The sequence below is a fragment of the Galeopterus variegatus genome, unplaced genomic scaffold (assembly GCF_000696425.1).
Source record: "Galeopterus variegatus unplaced genomic scaffold, G_variegatus-3.0.2 Scaffold839, whole genome shotgun sequence".
NCBI lineage: Eukaryota > Metazoa > Chordata > Mammalia > Dermoptera > Cynocephalidae > Galeopterus > Galeopterus variegatus.
Window position 1 is genome coordinate 395,516 of NW_007726950.1, and position 19,321 is coordinate 414,836.

Consider the following 19,321-nt stretch of genomic DNA (forward strand, 5'->3'; position numbering starts at 1 on the left):
TCACAGGTGATACTCACTAAACAAGCTCAATGCCCCTCCTTTCCTCCCAGCTTTGGAGCAGTAGTGGCCAGGCTGTTCCAGGTGCTGTCCCCTAAGACCCTGCGCCCGGTCCTGACTGTGTTATCACAGGTCAGGCTGACCAGCAGGCACTTGTCAATGTGCTCTCTGTAAAGTGATGGAAAGAATTATTTACTTTTCACAGGCTCATGAGTCCCCTGGCAAAAACGTTTCCTCCTGACACTTTTTTCCCCCTCATTTGCCACTGTATTTATTGAAACTGTGAAAAAGCATACATTTCTTAGTGAGCAGATGCTAAGATCAGTTTTTTGTGGGGTGTGGTTGCTAATTTGCCCAGTTTTTTTTTTTTCGGAAAAAGTGTTAATTCATTTTTTGCTTAAAATACACCGTTTGATGACCTCTCCTTCCCCATTTCTATCCCCTGGGTGAGGTCCCAATTTCCCATACACTTCCTGTAGCAAGTCTCAGCCTGGTCACCACTCTTATCATGGGAAGAGGAAGTGTAAAAAGTGATTTTTGTGCAGACATGAATTATGACACGTGCTGATTATGATTCTAGTGGGTCCAAGTGATTGGAGGGGAGCAGGACACCACAGACACCCACAACAGTAGCCTCTGAAGGACGATGAAGTTCTCAGTGGTCTCCTGGCCCCCAGTCCCAGCTCCTGGAGGCTTCAGGAAAGGGCTGCTGAAAGCCAAGGTGGAGGGCAGGAAGGTGTGGTCAGGAGCGTCTCCGTGACAGGGTGGGATGCAGGGAGGGAGTCCCCCGGCCCCTCAGACGGAAGGGAAGAGGTCTCTCCAGGTGAGCCCGTCCCCCCGCTTCTTGTCCAGCCATCTGCCGCAGTTGAAGATGGTGGCCACACCAGTGCTGGTGTTGGTGACCTCCACCTTGTCCACCAGCCAGCCCGAGTAGTGGCCGCTGCTGTCGTGCTCCAGCCGCACCTTGCGCAGCTCGCCCAGCTCCAGCGTCTCCAGGAAGAAGCGGTCGGTGCTGCCCCGCTCGAAGAGGTTGCGCATTTTCTGCTTCAGCTCCCGCTTGCCTGTGTCCCCGTTGGCCCCAAAGATGGTCACAAAGACGTTGGCGTCAGTGCCTGCCCCTGGCTCGTAGCCTGTCGTCACGATGACCTCGTACTTGACTGGCACCAGGCTCTGGACCTTGCTGGTGAAGCTCTCCGTTGTCTTGGTAACCTCGAATACTTTGAAGTACTTCCTCTTCCTCTTGAGGGGGATGAGGCTGTCGCAGTTAAAGAAGTACCTGGCAGAGGTGGGGGGAGAAAGGGGGGCTCGGTGGACACCAGCCGAGGGTCACGCCCTCCCCTGGTCATCCATAAATGATCCTTTCACCAGGTGACAGGGTATTGGGGCTGGAAACGTCAGGGTTAAAGTGTAAGTACAGGGTCTTGTTTATCCTAAAATCCACAGGGGAGTGTCCTCTCCATCCTTCTAGTTGCTTCTTGATTCTCCTACTTCTCTTTTTGCCCCTAACATTCCATATCCAACCATAAGCAACTCCTGTTGAACTTATCTTCAAAATATATCCAGAATCAGCCCTCTTGGAAAACTGTTTGGCATCTCACTAGCTGCCCTGCTGCTACCGTGGCCCAAGTCGCCATCGTTTTCTAACCTGGAGAGTATCAAGAGCCTGCTAACTGGTCTCCTGGCTTCTTGCTCCCTGTGGTCAGTTCTGATACAGTAAGCCCAAGTATGGCATTCCTCTGCTCAGAACCCTCCAATGGCTTCCCAGGTCAAGGAAAAACCAAAGACTTTACAATGACCTGCAAGGCCCTATGTGATCTGACCCTCCTCCTCATGTGTCCCTGTCTGCCCTGTTGCCTGCTCTTCTCCTCCAAGCTCACTTCACTCCACCATGGTGATACCCATGCTCCCTCAAAGGGACTGATTCATGTTTTTACTGGTGTTGTCACCATCTAAAGAAGCAGCCAAATCCAGAGTGGCAATCCCAGGCAAAGCCAAGTGGAAACATGACTACGCAATGTGTGCTCCCAAGTCCCCCCCACTTGGATGAACCATAAGAGTGGGGGAGGGGGGGCTCATAGACTGCAGAGTGCAAAGAGTAAGAGAAAGTCCTCTACTGAAGAGGCTGCCACAGCAAAAGCAAGTCCTGGGTCAAGAGAAATGGTCTTGGACCAAGAAGTCCCCCTCTAACCCTACCTCGCACACTCCAACTTTAGCCTCTGGTAATGGCAGTGAGTCCAAGAATTATCAAGGAGAAGTCAGAGGGTGCAACGAGAAAATGCCACACGGAGCATAAGGGGGCTTGTGATCTACCCCAGCCCTGACACAAACCACCTGTGCGGCCTTGGGCAAGTCACATCCCCTACCCAGACCTTGATTTTCCCAATGGCAAAGCTAGAGGTTTGGACTGAACAATTGCTATGGCTTCTTCCCACTCCAAATTGCTCATATTTGAACAGCTTTGGAAATAAGCAGTCCTGCTGCTAGCTAATAATAACTTCAGGAATGCAGCACTGAAAAGTTGTGCCCAGTGGGGTAAAATCAAATCCTACTGAAGGTGAAAAATTTTAACAGCAGAAAGAACTTGGTTTTCTGCATGTTCACCAAAGGCCAGGCATCACACATTCTTGCATCTCATGAACTCCCCCAACAACCCTGAGCATCATACTCCCGTTGTGCAGAAGGGAGGACTAAGGCTTGGGGAAGAAAAGTCCCCGCTCAAGGTGACACAGAGCCAGGGCCAGCCTGGCCCCTGAAGAGCAAGCCATTTAAAGACACTTGGAAGGAAATCCTTATTCTGTTTTGAGATCTCTCTTCCCAAGATCACTTGATAAGTTTTGGATTGTTGTTGCCTACCTCAATTTCTTACAGGGGGAAATACTTGCATTCTTTGTTTTAAATTTCTTAGAAATGTATTTCTTTATGCACATTCCCAGTAATATACATAATTCTCTATAAATGCACAAATCATCTGATCATATATACGCTTTTGTAAATGTACTTTCTTGCTTCCTTTCTGCTTGGCTCTATCTCTTTCTTTCTCCTCCTGTTCCACTTCACCATCCCATCTTCACCTCAAATAACCCATGCAACAGTTGAGGGCGTAGGCCTGCCATATTTCCCTCCATCTCAACCCTGCCTAGACCCACGTGTACATAGACATATGGGGATGTCAGTGTTCCCTCTACAAAACGGCACCATATAAGACATGTTTTCCTGCATCTTGCTTTTCTCACTCAACAATACTTCCTGGGAATTGCTCCAAGTCATCTGGTACATATTTAATTCATTATTTTTAATGGTTGAAATATATTCCCTGGTGTAGACATAAGGAAATGTTTTCTAATAGACATAATTATAAGATTGCCAAGATGTGGGACTCAGGGACTTTGTGGAATCAAGGCTGCAGCTGTGGAAGGACACACAGCAGGCTGCTCCCACTGGACACAGGGGTAGGGTGGCCAGCAAGAGTAAAGGCACAAGCGGAGAAAAATGGACGAAAAGCAATGATATATATTTAGGAACATGTATAATATGATCACACTTCTGTGAATGTTGTGGATGTGAGACATTACACAAATGCTGGAGAAGGTATTTTGGGGTCATCAAAATGCTCATGGTGGCCATTTCTGATGGACAGGGCTTTAGGGAATTTCTACTCTTTTTAACATACCTTCTAGTATTGCATAAAGTTTTATTATGATTATGTATTAGATATGCTATTGGGATAAGACAATAAAGGTGTTTTTGGTTTAAAAAATAAATAAAGCCTCTGTGTGTCCTTCTACCGAAAGCCTGAGGATATTAGTGATGAACAAGAACTGGTCAGAAAGGTAAAGGGCACACTGCAAAAGAGGGATCAGAATTAGAAAAGACTGGAAGAGAGAAATTTGAGGTTATTGTGTTTATAAGCGATTGAGAGTCAAATCATTTGTAATTCATAGAAATTCAAATGTGGTTAATGTGGTAATTGGAAAGGAACTTTGGATGTATGTACACTGCTAAGTAAGTGGTTTTTGTAATACAGAATGCATGTGCCTTCTAGAACAACGTCATGGAAATAGCCACGGTGTGTACATGTGCCTGCAAAGTTCCCCTTCTGGATGAAGGTGAAATTTCTGGGGGGAGGCAGGTTTGCAGCCATCAGAAACCACAGACCTGAGACCTATGCAGGTGAGCAGGGGTGGGCTGGGGCTTCTGAGAGCTCCCCAGGCTGACACTCTGCTGTCCGTCCTCTACCCCAGACTCTAGACAGCATCTGGCTCCCCGCCCAGAAGGAGAGCATGAGGCACAGAGAGGGGATGCGCACACAGCTGACGGGGCAGTAGCTCCAGGGGCCTGGACTCCCTGCACCCCCTTCACTTCAGGAAGAGTCTCTTCCCCACAGCTCTCTCTTCCTCCCTGTCCAGCCCCAGTGACATGCTGACAATAGGCCACACTCCTGGCGGTGGAGTAAAAGACTATTCACTTGGGAGCGGCTGCTTCTTCCTACTGGATGCAAAATGCTACAACTTGGGCCCCAGCACTGGGGGGCAGGATGCTCACTGTTGGGCCTTTTCCTCCTCTTCCTCCCGAGGCTGGAAGGTGCCAGGTGGTACTGACAGCTTTAGCCATCTCTCCCACAGCCAGCATTGTGGTTTTAAAGGTAACTCGGGTGGTGACCATTTTACTTTATGTTATTGTGTCTATTTTGGGGATTCGCAGAGGAGCATATCAGCAGCCACATGTCCTGTGGTTGGCAGGCAGTTCTGGGCAGCAGAAGGGGCTTTGACCTGGCCTTGACTTGCTGAGTGAGTCATTAACTCTTCTTAGTTATTTCTGGGTTGGTCTCCCAGCTCTCAAATCCTCTTAGCAGCCACACCCAGCAACTCCTACAGGACTTATTGCACCTTGGCTGGGTTTTCTTTAAAAGAGTAACAATAATGTCACAGCTCAAGAGGGAAGTTGCTGTGGACTGAATTATGTTCCCCCAAATTTATATGCTGAAGCCCTAACACCCAATGTGATGGTATTTGGAGGTGGGACCTTTGGGAGATAATCAGGTTTAGATGAGGTCAGGAGGGTGAGGCCCTTAGGATAGGATTCTTGCCCTTACAAGATGAAGAAGAGAGATCAGAGCTCCAACCCTGATCATGCTGGCACTCAGACTTCCACCCTCCAGAACTATGAGAATACTTTTCTGTTGTTTCAGCCACACAGTCTCTGATATTTTGTTATGGCAGCCTGAGCAGACTGAAACAGAAGTTCAGAGGTCAGAATACCTGCCCGATTTCCAAAGAGGACGCTTGGTCTGGGAGAGCCAAATCCGGGGAGCCTGCAGGTCACAGGTGGAGCATGGACAGGCACTGCTTTGAGAAGGTGGACTCCTGAGGGCCCACCCCGCTGCTGCTTCTGTCCAGTGCACGTACTGGGAAAGGCATTGCAATGAGCAGGGCCAGCCCCGGGAGGGGATACGGTGCTGGGTGGGGTGCCCCAGAAAACAGAAGGCTGGCCCTGTGATCTGCCCTCAGTTTCTCCTTTCCACCCCTCCCTGGTTCCTTCTCAGTGTCTTTCCTGCCTTCCAGAGCCTCAGGGCTCTTTCTGGCTTCCAGTAGTTGTTACCAAGCAGTTTTAATTAGACAAATTGATGGCTGTGACTATGTTGCCTAGGTAACTAAGACCCTTAATCCTCCAGAAAAGCCTGAGTCTCTAAAAGGCCCTGATGGGAGAAGTGCAAAGCCCCTTATCTGGGGTGCTCGGTGGCAGGTGGACTTGTTGGTTTACCCTCCTTTGTCTCTGGTCGCTACTCTGCCCACACAGAGGGTGGGCTCTCCCTAGGACCCTGTAAGCAGCAGCCTTCAAAGCTTTATCTCTTTGTCATTATAGAGTGAGGGGAGGGGAAGACAAGGAAAAGCTCTGCCAAATGGCACTGTTTGACTTTCTCAGTGCTCTTCTAAGGACATGTCCCTGGATTCAAAGTCTTGACACACCAAGGTCACCTGGTCTAATCCCCTTCCTCTGGTGGAGGTCCATGGTTGAGATAGCTCCAGGATAGTACAGCTGCCTCTTCCCTTCCTGCCTTGTAGGAAGCCTAGCATGGGGTGACCTTGGCATTAGAGGGGACGTATCCCTGTACCCTGCCCTCTTGCCCATGGTCCCCCTCAGTCCTTGTCCCCCCCTGAGAGAGTGGCGCTTCCTGGGGGAGGCGCAGTACGTACACATTGCCATACTCCATCTCCGTGATGGTGATGGTCTTGACGTGCCAGACCAGCTCTCTCTTGGGGATGAACCGGTCCTCCCTGGCGAGGTGGCCCACACAGAGGGAGGCAATGTCCCCTAAGAAGACGCTGTCAAACTCAAATGTGTCTGTGGTCCCCCTGCAGGAAACAAAGGGTGGCCAGTGAGCTGCCCATGCAGAACCTGAAGCAGGTGAGCTTTCATGGGGTGCCTACTGCCTCCCAGGCACTGGGCTCGAAACAGAGCTAGGACAGCAAGACCTGATGTCAGTCTCACGTTCCTTGAGGGACTCAATCTAGTTCTGGAACAAGACCACCACCTGGAAAAGCCCTACTAGCTGCCTGGTCCCAGCACCAATGAATGGGATGGAGCTGGGAGGAGGTGAGGCCCTGGGTGTTGAGATGAAGAGGGTGATGAGGTCCAGAGAGCAGAGGAGGGAGGAAGGAAAGGAAGGGGCTCCTGAGGCGGACCTGTCTCAGTGAAGTCATGGGCTGGGAATAGTGGGGTGTGGAGGTGCAGATACTTCTGGGGAGAGAGCTGGCCTGGGTGGAGTTTGGGTTCAGTGAGGGAAATGGTAATGCAGAAGGTGGGGTGCAGGCACCTGTGGTGGTCTGTAAGGGCCAGTCTAAGGAGCCCAGACTCTGTCCTGATGTAGAGGACAATGCAATGTTGCTATACAGTGAATGTTTGTATCCTCCCCAAATTCATATGTTGTCACCTAATCCTGAATGTGATGGTATTTGGAGGTGGGGCCTTTGGGAGGTGATCAGGTCATGAGGGTAGAGCCCCCATAAATGGGATTAGTGCCCTTATAAAAGAGACCCCAGAAAGCCCCCTCATCCCTTCCACCGTGTGAGGACACAGTGAGAAGCTGCCATCTATGAAACAGGAGGAGGGTCCTCCCCAGACACTACATGTGCTGGGGCCTCAGTCTTGGACTTCCAGCCTCCAGAAGAGTGAGAAATAAATTTCGGTTGTTATAAGCCACCCTGTCTGTGATATTTTGTTATAGCAGCTTGAATGGGCTAAGATAAAGGTACAGTGGAGTTAGGGGGAGGGGGATCCTCTATAAGCAATTCTGGAGACAGCAGAGGGATGGGGTGGGTGTCTTAGCAGTTCAGAGGCAGCTCTGATGGGAGGAGGAGGTGAGCTCCTGTTTATAGGGACACGGGACAGTGTTTGCAGTGAATAACCACATAGTGGGCTCTCATCAAATGGCAGGCCCTCCTTCCCCTTTTATAAATGTTTCATTCACAGGAACGTGCACAGGATTGGCACACAGCAGGTACTCAGTAAGTACTTGCTGGTTAGGCCCATTTGTATACCTATGGCTCTCACCATTGGGGGAGATTCTTGGGGTCCCTCTCTTACCCACCCCACCCACCCCACTCCCCCGTGGACACCCCTCCTCCTACTTCCTGAAGGCCCGCTGTCTGGAAGAATTTTCCACGAGAAACTCTTTGGATCGGTTCTTCCTGCCCTCCAGGATGAGCCAGACGTTCTCCCTGGTTTCGCCTCTGTTGCCCGTTTCTATGACGATCTCATAGGCTGTAACGGAGCAGGTGGGAGAGGGTCAGCAGAAGGGAGCAGCACCCACCAGCAGGGCAGGAGGACAACGACCACTCCCTCAGGGCCTTTGTCTGATCTTAGGCCACATCCTGGGGGTGGGAGAGGTGGGTTAAAATGGCCATAGCCCAGGTGCTATAAGGTGAACCTGTCCCACTTCCGGAGCCAAAGTGATGGCTCCCATTTTATTTAGAGTAGCAACCTCTTTGCCAGGTGAACATGGGAGCCCCTGGGAACAAAGCAGGAGGTGGGGATGAGCACTCGGAGGGACATGGGGGCTTGGCTCTCAGGGATGGAAAAGTGCCCAGATGCAAATGGAGATCATATGCCGAGAAAAGAGGGTGGGCAGGGCCTGCTGACAAGATGCCAAGGGGAAACACCCAGGTGGGCAGAGGGCCCCAAGAGAGCCTGGAACTCACTCCAGCAAGCACCCCCAGCCCTGTCTGGTCTCAGTTGTCACTCTGTGTCATGCTCAGCCTTGCAGCAACCTCCTCCCTGCTTCCCTCCTGCATGTCAGCCTGGTGTCCATTCATCCAGACTTTAAGTGGGTACCAAGTGTCAGGACTGGACTAGATTCTGGGCGACACCGGAACTCCCTCTCCATCCCCAGCCCCAGACACTGACTGTATTGGACGGCAGAATGTGATAACTTTGCAACAGAGAGTGAGAGAAAATCTGGCTCCCTTTTACCTCTCCCACCTCATCTTCTAGCATGTTCTTTCTTGCTCACTCCAGCCACTCCGCCTCCTTGCTGTTCCCAGAGCACTTAGGCATGCACTTAGCCTTAGAGCTCCATGATGCAGTCCCCTCCACCTGGAGCGCTTCCCCTTTCTGTCCCCTTCTCCCATGTGGCTTGGCTCTCTCCTTCACCTCCTCCTGTCCTTACTCAAATGTCACTTCCCAGGGAGGTCCTCCCCAACCACTCTAATTAAAATTGCAACCTGATTCCCCCTGCACTCCTGGTCTGCTTTACCTCACTCTGTTATTTTCTCTTGCCTTGTCACCTTCTTTCATGCTACATACTTGCTTTTTTATTGTTTTATTGTTTATTGTGTTCTCCCCTCCCACTTGAAGGTAAGCTCCATGGGGATAGGCGCCTTCATTTTGCTCATCTGAGAGATTCTCACAAGTCCAGACCTGTTCCTGATACATAGAAGGCCCTCAATAAATATTTTTTGAGTGAGTGAATGAATGACTGGGCTAATCACAGGAAGCTTCATGAAGGGCGTGGCGTTTGAGCTTGGCCTTGGAGAAGAGCTGTGATTATAATCAGCAGAAAGTGGAGGGATGTTCCAGGGAGAGGGAAGAGTATAAGCAAAGATACTGAGGGGCTTGACATGTGATCCAGCCCCACTCTCCAGGGACCAGTCCGGGCATGGAGCTGGCACGCAGGAGAACACACTGAATCTTTGTCTGCAGTGTCCCCTGTGTTTATAGCTATTGCTTCAGTAAATGAATCATTGAGGGTTTGGGATTCTGGATCCAAAGGGATAGCTCTGCTTCTGTGCCATTATCTCAGAGATATGATGGAGACAGTTAGGGAAGGGAAGGCCAGGCCTGAAGCTCAATATAATGTCAATCCCAGCTCCTAGGCAACCCTGCTGCCTTTGTAACTTATCTCACAGAGAATCTCTGCTACCTGAGACAGGTAGAATGAATCTGGACAAAGAGGCAGGTGGCCTACGAGAGAGGAAGAGATCCACAGGTGGCACATGACTTTAGAAGTAGGAGGGGTTACGGATTCCAGTCCAGGGACTCACAGCTATCATAGCCAGGGGGGCTGTGCCACTGTCCTTCTGCTTTCCCAGCAGAGGCTAAGGTGTGCTCCATGAACAGACACTGGCGAATTCAAAGTGGATCCTGAGTGTCGTCAAGGACAGGATTTGTCAGCACCAAGGACGCAGGGAGCACGTGGAACCTACACGCTCACCACGATTAACTCAAGTAGGAGATGGCGAGAGATGATGCAGGTGCGGTGTGCACGGACTGGAACAGACCCTTTCTGATGGTCCTGAGGGGAAGGTAGAGAAGCAAGGTCTGTAAGCGAGAAGACGTAGGTAGATTAGAAACAAATGTTGCTAGCTGCCTTCAGAGAGGAAGCTTCAATCAGCATACTTTCCCTTCACCCTCTTTCCCATGTCATCAACGGCTTGATAAAAATGTGGAAGGCATGACTCTCAACCATGTCCACAGGTTGCTGGGAGGAAATGTACAGAGGAGGATCAGGGACCAAAATGAAAGGGGCAGGTAAAAGCGATGAGCCCAAGAGATCAATGTATGGCTGGTCCACGGGGCCACCACACCCATGGGACAAGCCCACCTGGAGAAAGAGGCTCAGCAGCCACACAAAGGAAGAAGCACCGTGGAGTCATGAGAATGAGGTGACCTCCAGCAAAGCCACCGTAGGCTTAGGAGGCATGAGTGGTGTTTCAAGTGGTGGGACAGGAGAGGGGAGAGCAGACCACCCTGGAAATTTAACTTTTGCTCTGGGCATGGCATCTGCAGAGGGAGATGAACAAGCAATCCAGGATGGACTGAGAGGGGGTGGGAGGACATAGAGAAGAACCAGTGCACATTGTGGAATGAACTCTTGAGACAAGAACCACAGGGGCACACGATGGCCATGAAAGAGTGCCAGGAGCAGGAAAGTTGGGCTTCTAGTGTGCACTGGAATTTACCGCCTCATGTTATCAGGACCACTCTACATTGGGTAGATCCTGCCATGTGGTTGGGACGGGGCTGTGAGTCCTGGGCCTGGCCAATTAGAATCCTCCCCAGGAAGATGCTCTCTTCCCTTCCACTGAGGCTATTAAGCTGGAAGGATGTGGGGTTGCAGCTACCAGCAGCCACCTTCCCGTGATGTAGAGAAAGTCTGCACTAAAATGAAGTCAACATACTGGGGGGACCAGAGCTGAGGAGAAAAGACAGACAGAGACATCCTGAAACCACTGGAGCCTCTGGAGACTGCTAAGTCTAAGCTAGGACCACCTAAGACTTCCAAGTTCTGGGAAACAATACATTCTTTTTTTGCTGGAGCCAGCTTAGATTTGGGTTTCAGGCACGTACAACCAAGAGCTCTGACTACTCTTGAAATGTTCTGTTTAACCCCATTGGAATTGCCAAAGGATGGAAGCTTCCAAAATGTAAATATGAAGATAGATTTTCTAACAGAACTGCTTTGTGAATAGTGAGTGCTCTATCCCTGTGGAGCTGGTCAGCAAGTGGGACTGTATTTGGGCTGGAAATGTTGCAGGTAAGGATGATTGAGCAGCCCCAAAAGGCTTCAAGAGAGTGGAGAGGGGAAGAAGAACTATAAAGAGGAAGGCATTGGTCTTGTTGTTGGATGTCCCAGCAAGAGACACATTTTGGTCTTCTTAGGTGTGTGTGTGTGCATGCGCATGCATGCCCGTACACCCATGCATGTGCACACCTGAGCATGTGATCTTACTGTCCAGGACTTACTCTGGATCAAGTACAACAGAATCTCTTGGGGGTGGGACTCAGCCATTTGTATTACTTAAAGATTGCCAATGTTGGCATCACCTGCAGAGGCAGATGCTCGCAGAGGGTTGGGAGCACCTTCTAGAACCACCATCAAGATTTGGGGGTGAAAGCAGGAACGGGAAGCTAAACAAGGTGAGGCAATGATCGGTCTGGAAGAGCAGGCAGGCCCGATAAAGACAAGACATCCTGGGCAGTACAGTGGTCCTTGGCTGTATCACTTAATATTTCTGTCTTTTTGTTTTCCTTATTCGTGATATAAGAGTGTGAATTTGCATTCTACCTCGTGGCGTGGGAGTAGGGTTGCAAGGACCTCATGACAACGTGGGTGTGGAATGCTTTCACTAATATAAAACTCTGTTTAGGTGCAAGGTGTTTGTCCTCACAAGCTGAGTGCCCAGAGTTGCCCCTGGGATCAGCGCCACCAGAATGTAAATGCCATGAGGGCAGGGTCTGTTTCACTCATTGGTGTCCCCAGAAGTCAGAATAGGGCCAGGCACTTGTGGGTGCTCAGTATGGATTAGCTGCATCCATGACTGCCCCCAGGGTGAGCTTTCATCTGAGGACATAGGTGTGGCTGTTTGTTACTTATGGGATCCCAGAGGGTACTGCTCTGCCCTCTGTAGGCTCCCAGTAAAGATGGACTAATCCAGGCCCTCTCCTGGCTCTGCCCCTGCCCTCCCATCTCCGTCACGTACACATCCTCCCAGAAGTAACACGAGTCACCTCCGCTCTGTAATTCCCCTGCCAGCCCAAATCCTGCAAGCCTTAGGAACTGTTTGGCAGGAAATCTGTGAAGGAGACTCAGCAATTATGCTCTAAGCCTTTGTTACAAATCTCTCCTCCCCTGAACACCAGCAGCCTGAGGAACCTCTATTGCTCATCCTGGCACTTGTGTAAGGGGCTTAGGGTTCTCCCTCTAACTAGATCATGAGGCTGTAAGAAAAGGACCACCTCTCCTTCCACTCACTGAGCACCAACTACCTGAGCACTTCCTAAGCCCCAAGGCCTACAGAGCTGCAGAGACCTACAAACATGAGTAATGCTGTTTCTGATCAGTGGTAGCTTTCAGATGTACAGAGAGACCAACACATGTACTAAGGGCAATACAAATGAGCTAGAGGTCACAAAGCAGTGTGCATTGCTCTAAAATAAAACCGGGCACCCCGTAGCTCCTGACAATGTGCAATTACAGAAGCTGGGAGTGTGCCTTCTGAATTAGGGCAGGAATACCCATATGGTAAACTCAACAAATGGGTGCTTGGCTTTTGTTTGAATGCTCCCAGGGGCCCTACCTATCAAGGTAGCTAATTTCATCATTGGGCAGTTTTGATGGCATGGCAGAGATGGGTGTGAAAGGGTGGCTTTCCACCAAAGATCCATGCTTCCCTCCCATGGTGTATGGTGATCCCCCAGAAGGGACTGCTCAGCCAGGAACTGCATTGCCCTTGCATCTGGCAGAGCCATGTGACTAGCTCTCACCGATAGAATATGTTCATGTGTTGAGAAGATAGGGGAGTGTGCCTTCTCCATGCTCTCCTTGCCCAAATGCAAGAAACGCAGAAGCCACGAGTTGGAAATGGCAGAGACACAGATGGAAAGAGCTTGGGTTTCTAAATCACACCACGGAAGACCTCCCACCCAACACCTATGCTGATCTATGTATTATACGAGCGAGAAATACATTTTGTTGTGCTAAGACACTGAGATTTGGGTGCTCACCTCTTACCGCAGCTAGTGTTGCCTTAATAGCAGTCTGGAAAATCCCTTCTATACGTCAGGCTCTGCTTTTGATAAGCCTTCTTCTAATCTGTTGGTCTCAGACATCTGTATTAAAGACACACCTCCCTAGGCTTTGATGGTATTTCCCTTAGGGATCAATTACTCTTTCCCTTTAAATAACACCTGAGGAAAGGACAAAGAGAAAGTGGCTGATGCAGTTCCTGACTCTCCTGCATTCTGTTTCTAGGAAGGCTTGATTTGGCAACTGTTGCCATGGGCATCAATTGGATAGAGTCCATGATATGAGAATAAACCAGAGAGAGCTTCATACCAACCTGCCCAGCCCAGTCCAGACCAGCCTTCAGGTCAGGGTGAGCTTGTCCCCAGTGGGTTTTCCTGCCACCTCATTAGTGCCTATGATTCAGGGACATGAGCAGTTCCAGGTTCACCAAGCAACGTTTAGGGTGTTTACTCCTGCATCTTCCATGTTATTGGCTTCACTGGGCATCTGACACCTCTCTGGCTGTGACAGTGTTTTATTCCAACACCCTTCCCCACCTCCTCCTGAGCTAACTCTCCTTTAACTCTGAAGAGTCAGCCCAGGTGGCACAGCCAGGCTGGGCCCCTGCTCTCCCCCACGTACTGGTCTCCTCCAGCTCATCATGAATCTCGTTGTTGGCACAGGCAAAGTCACGGACCGTCTGCCCGTCACCCTCACTCTTGGACAGCCAGCAGTCACACTGGAAGTGGAAGGTCTCATCACGGGAGTTGTCCTTCACATCGACATAGCTCAGGTGCCAGCCAGGAAATATTCCTGTGGAAAAGATATCATGGGGACTGGGAGATGAACATGCTATCTCTTCCCTTTTAGACTTCCACTCCCCACCCCCAATCAGTTGGCTGTGTGGCCCAGGACAAGTTCTCTGTCCTCTCTGGGCCTCGATCTCCTTGTTGATGAAATGAGGGTTTAGGTCAGGTGGTCTCTAGGGGGTCCTTGATCCCGGGGGATATAGTTGTCCTTGCAAAACCCTTAACTTGGGGTTCATGAACCCATAGAGGATTTGTGTATGAGATTTCAGCCATCTATTAGACCCAAGTAATTGAGCTATAATTATGCATGGATATTTTACCAGAGAGAGGGCATATATCTTTCATCGAATTTACAATAGAGGTCTCTGACCCAAGAAATAGATCTTTGTGCAGTTCACAAAGCTGAAGGATGACTTCTATTACTTCCTCACACAAGTATTCACCCAGTTCATGCCATTATACTTCCAGAATCAGTTCAGGTATCAACTCCTCCAGCAAGCCTTCTCTAATGTCCCCTGATTGCCTGCTAGGCATGTATCAGGTGTCCTCCTCCATGCTCCTAGAGCTTCCTGCACCTGCCTTGGCCACACCCTGACCACCTTGGATTGTCATTGTTTACATGTGTTTCACCCCCCAGACTATGAGCTCTTGAGGGCAGGGACTGAGTCTTATTTGTTTTGGTTTCCCTAATGCCTAGCATTGTGACTGGCAGGTAGCAGTTGCTCAATGAGTGCTGAATGAATGAATATGTTATAACTTTGGGGACTTTGGCTGAACTATTCAACAATCATAGAAGGAATCAGAAGCTGCTACTTCCTTAGGATATGTTGCTAAATCTGACAAGTCTTAGCCTAGTATGGAACATACAGCTGCTTCTGTTGTAATTGGCAGGGCTTCTCTCAGAAATGCTCCCACCACAGCATAGCTATCAAACATGATGTTCATTTGCTGGGACAGGTGCATGTTATTTTTACCACGCACTGGTTCAGTTACTCTCCACTCTTCAAAGTTATTGAGAACTTTTAAAACCACAGAGCCCAAGATATGGGAAATCCAGTGGTCTGGCAGGTTGTGGTGATGACACTCACTGGTCACATGTCCACAAGGCAACCCCACAAGGAAGGCACGGGTGTGATCTGCTCCCACCCCTCCTGCTCTCATACCACCTGGGGTCATGGGGGCAATCTCACTGTCCCCACCAAACAGCATTTCTCTAGGATCAGACACTCCCCAAAGCAACAACTGAGGATAGTTCCTGCCTCTGATCTCAAGGTCTTATGAGCACAAAGAGGGACACACACTTCCAGTCACCCAGATCACAGGGGGTAGATGTTAAAGCTCCTGGTTAACTGTGTGGCCAGCACTAGTGGGATGGTGGACACCCTATCTGACCCTGAGGACTAATAGGGAACCATCTGAAACTGACCATTAGAGAATCCATTTCCTTACAAAGTCTTTTCGTTTAGGGTTCTACTTTAGTTTTTTACACAAAGATAACCAACACTCCACACTGTTTGACATCCTAGCTTTTCACTCACAGACAACCCATAAGAGAGTATAAATACCTGCTTCATTCTTCTTCACAGTTGCTGGACATTCCACTGTATGCACACACCACAAATTACGTACCTTGTCCCAGTTGATGGATAATTAGTTGTTCTCCAGATTTCTACTCCTATACACAGTGCTATAATTAATATCCTTCTCCATGCATCATAGTTATCTTGTAAAATCACAAGTCACTTCTCCATATAAAACCCTCCAACAACTTCCCATCACTTTCAGAATAAAATGCAAACTGCTGGCAAAGGACTGTAAGGACTGACACGCTCCTCTTCCATTTCTCTGGCTTCATTTCATACTGCTCACAACTTCACTTTCTATATTCCATTTACGCTGGCCTTTTAAAAATACCTTGACATATGAAACCCTGTCTTGCCTTTGAAACTTTGCATTTACTGTTCTGTCTGGAACAATACTCCCCAGGCTCTGAATGCCAACGCTGTCTCGCCATTGAGATGTCAGATTAAATGTCCTGTCTTAGGGAAAGCCTTGTTAACCACCCTACTTGCAGAAGCTTCCTCATCCCCAATTACTTGCCATCTATCACCATATACCTACTTCACAATCTGAAATAATCTTGTTTTTATTTCCTCTTATATTGTACTATCTGTCTTCTTCCACTAGGTTGTGAGCCCCTAAGAGCAGCAGTCTTGCCTTATGTATCCACCACCGTATGCCAGTGCCTAGACCAGTGCTTGGCATATTATTCAATAAATGTTTACTGAATGCATGCATGTGCACTATGGCTGAACAGGGAATAACGAGGAAGAACACACTGGTGTGGAGTTTCAGGAGTGGAGGGGAGAAAGATTTAAAACCCCGCCAGGAAGCAATGGCTTGTTCTAGTAGAATTGATTATTTTATCCCAAATCTTCCAAAGTTTACTTTAAGAAAAAGGCTTAGAAACTTTGAACCAGTGTGGGGCCCCAATCTTTCCAGGCAAGAGGTGGCAGACTCTGAATGGGAGTGGAACTGGCAGCTGGATGCGTTATGCCATCTATTGCCTGTGATGTCCCAGTGGCTTTCCACCTCTGATGCCATAAAAGAGCCCAACTCTGTGTTTACATATTTTGGGCCTTCTTCACCTGACTCCAACCACCTTTTCTCTCATCTCAATAAGAAAGAGCCCTTATTCAGAACCCCTATCCCAGTGAGATGGAGTTTTTACGCATCTCTTTGGTGTCTCCTCCTCTCATTATGGCACCAAGATATTTCTCTGCCCTAAATGCCTGCCGATGCTCTGGACAAACTTAGGTCACACCTCCTCCATGAGGTCCTTTGACATCTGCATGCCCACAGTTTTCCTTGTCTGTCCATTCTCCTGGCCATGCTCACAGATATCTTGGGAAATCTTTGCTGTTGAGGTCACGGCTGTGCCCTAAGTCTTATATGACTATTTTTCTGTGTATGTCTGACTTCTCCAATTAGATTTTAGGCAATGGGAACTGTGTCTTAATTCTATCATAGGCACATGGACTTGGCATTCAATAAACATAGAATTGATAAATTATTTTTGCTTTCTGAAATGAACAGTCAGTTCTGTATTCCAATGCAAGCCATTGAAAATTCTTCTCAGGTAGAAAGATACACTTCACTTCACCCAGCAACTCTTTCCTTGAAAATAACCTTTGGCAAGTTAAGGGTTCATCTGGCTAACTCACATTTACTCATCAAGCTCAACAGATGGTTTGAAATGAGATATGGAACCATCACAGAGCACCAGCTATGGAAGGGTACAAGAATCTAGCTATTATCATCCGACAAACACTGTTACATGTCTATCATCTAAGAAGCCACCCAGGGAGACAGTTTGGGACTTGGCAGACCTGGGTTCCGGTCGTGGCATATCAAACAAACTGAACACATTATAATATCTCCATGCCTCAGTTTCCTCACTTGTACAATGTGGGAGTTAAAACAGGTGGTTTCTGAGGTCCTTTATATGTCTATGAATTTACATTGTTTAAAAAACATATAAATTCATTTTGTAGTAAATTTTTTTTTTATCTCACCAGAGTTTTAATTTAACCAGGGGAAGCAAGAAGAGTAGGATGAATTAGAAAATAAACACTCTGGTTATAATTTGTTCAGTATTGTGAAAGCTATCTGGGTAATTGGAATTAAGGAGAAGAATTAATCATTTATCTTGATTTTCCTCTATGAACTATATTTCATGGTAATCAAATAGCCTGAGGGGCACTATATTTTACAGAAAAATTCCAGCTAGTAAGTGGATAAGAAATGACACAATTAGAAAAACACTATTTGTAACTGTAATTGATCATTCCTGGATGAAGCCATTAGATGAAGAGTTATAAGGGAACCTTATAATGGGGAGATCAGGCTAACAGCCCCTGTAACCACTATTTAGTGTTATCTTCAGTAAGACTGGGACTCCTGTGTACTTCAAATTACATCAGTACACAGTATTTCTTCACTATGGTGTATTTCTCACAAATCTCCTCAATATACAGTACTGAGGAAACTTACATATATCCTGTCTACTTCATACACAGTATTAGGGAAGTTTTCTATGGAGTGGATATTTAATGATACAAAAAAATCATTTTTAAGTGTAATAATGATGGTGTGATTTTTGAAAGAACATTGTTTATTTAAAAAAGAGGATCACACTAAATATGTTTGGGGTAAAATGACATGAAGTTTAGGAATTGATTTTGTATCTTCCAGCAACCAAAAAGAAGTTAAGAAAGAAAAAGAAAAAGTAGGAAGGGTAAAGCTGATGTGACAAATCACGGTAACTGGTGAGCCTGAGTGATGGGTATGTGGAAGTTCATTACACTATTCCCTTCACTTTTGTGCATGTTTAAAATTTTTCATAAAAAAAGAACTACTGGATAAACAAAGTGAGATGAAAAGGTAGAGTCAGGGAAAGAGAAAATTTCTGTGATTTAAGTTAAATAAATATTTGTAACCTACTTATATGGTATTTGTTCAGGAATCCCCACCTTTTTTTGTGGAAGACTCTTAAACAAAATGTATTTGTCCTTATAAATTTCTATGCCAGGGAAGCATTAATGTAGCTAAGACACCTTTAAACTAAATATGAAAAAAGTGTGGCATGGAGAGAATTTAAGGACATGCTTAATGTTCTTTGCTTATATTGACATTTAAACTTCCATCCCTGGAGGAGAAAGTTACTATAAAGAGGAAGTTGGGCACAGACCCGTACTTCTTTGTCTCCTGACTCTAGTATCCCAACTACATGCACTCAGCAAGGATATGGAAATCTTTCTCTCCCTGCTGAGCCTCAAGATTTATCAATGATATGATCGTGTTTTCAAGTCTAATGACTAGAATGCAGGAGGCCCACTTCTCTGCCCACATTGGGAAGAGGATCACATCAATGACTCAGAATTTCTTTAAGTCCAAGAGCCATTATGGGGTCGAGGCAATCAGATAGTCTTTGGTTATCCAACGTGGGGGTGGGGTGAGGTTTCAAGGTCTTTGGAGAGCCTGGCATAGAAATGATAGTAGTAGCAGATAGCCAAATTGTTGAAGTGGCCTGGAGCTGTCCGTGGTGCTGAAAAATTGGCTGACAGGCTGTCAAGTTTTTGCATGGTAGAAAAATGCATCGAGACAGCACTCTTCACAATAGCCAAGAGCTGGAATCAACCCAAATGTCCATCATCGGATGAGTGGATATGGAAAATGTGGTATATCTACACAATGGAATACTACTCAGCTATAAAAACGAATGAAATACTGCCATTTGCAACAACATGGATGGACCTTGAGAGAATAATATTGAGTGAAACGAGTCAGACAGAGAAAAAGAAATACCACATGTTCTCACTCATCGGAGGGAGCTAAAAAACAAACAAAATAATCCCCCCACATACACCCACACAAAAAAAAAAAAACCGGGGGGTGTGGGGTGGGGAAGAAGATATAACAACTATACTTTTTTTGAAGTTGTTACAACAAG

The 19,321-nt window shown here is 47.6% G+C and overlaps 1 protein-coding gene across 3 annotated transcripts in view; it reads right to left on the reverse strand.

The window, feature by feature from the left end:
- Positions 1-252: 252 nt before the first annotated feature.
- LOXHD1 (lipoxygenase homology domains 1) overlaps positions 253-19,321 on the reverse strand; it is a 116,699-nt gene continuing 97,630 nt past the window's right edge. The window contains exons 26-30 of one of the 3 annotated variants that reach the window (XM_008572816.1): positions 13,643-13,813; positions 7,626-7,758; positions 6,192-6,350; positions 975-1,273; positions 253-497 (exon numbers count right to left, since the gene is read on the reverse strand). In XM_008572816.1, the coding sequence (XP_008571038.1) occupies positions 433-497; positions 975-1,273; positions 6,192-6,350; positions 7,626-7,758; positions 13,643-13,813 (827 nt within the window). In that variant the 3' untranslated portion in view covers positions 253-432. Of the gene's footprint in view, positions 498-643; positions 1,274-6,191; positions 6,351-7,625; positions 7,759-13,642; positions 13,814-19,321 lie in introns of those variants that run through there. The other 2 variants (XM_008572819.1, XM_008572818.1) reach the window with 2 other exon arrangements.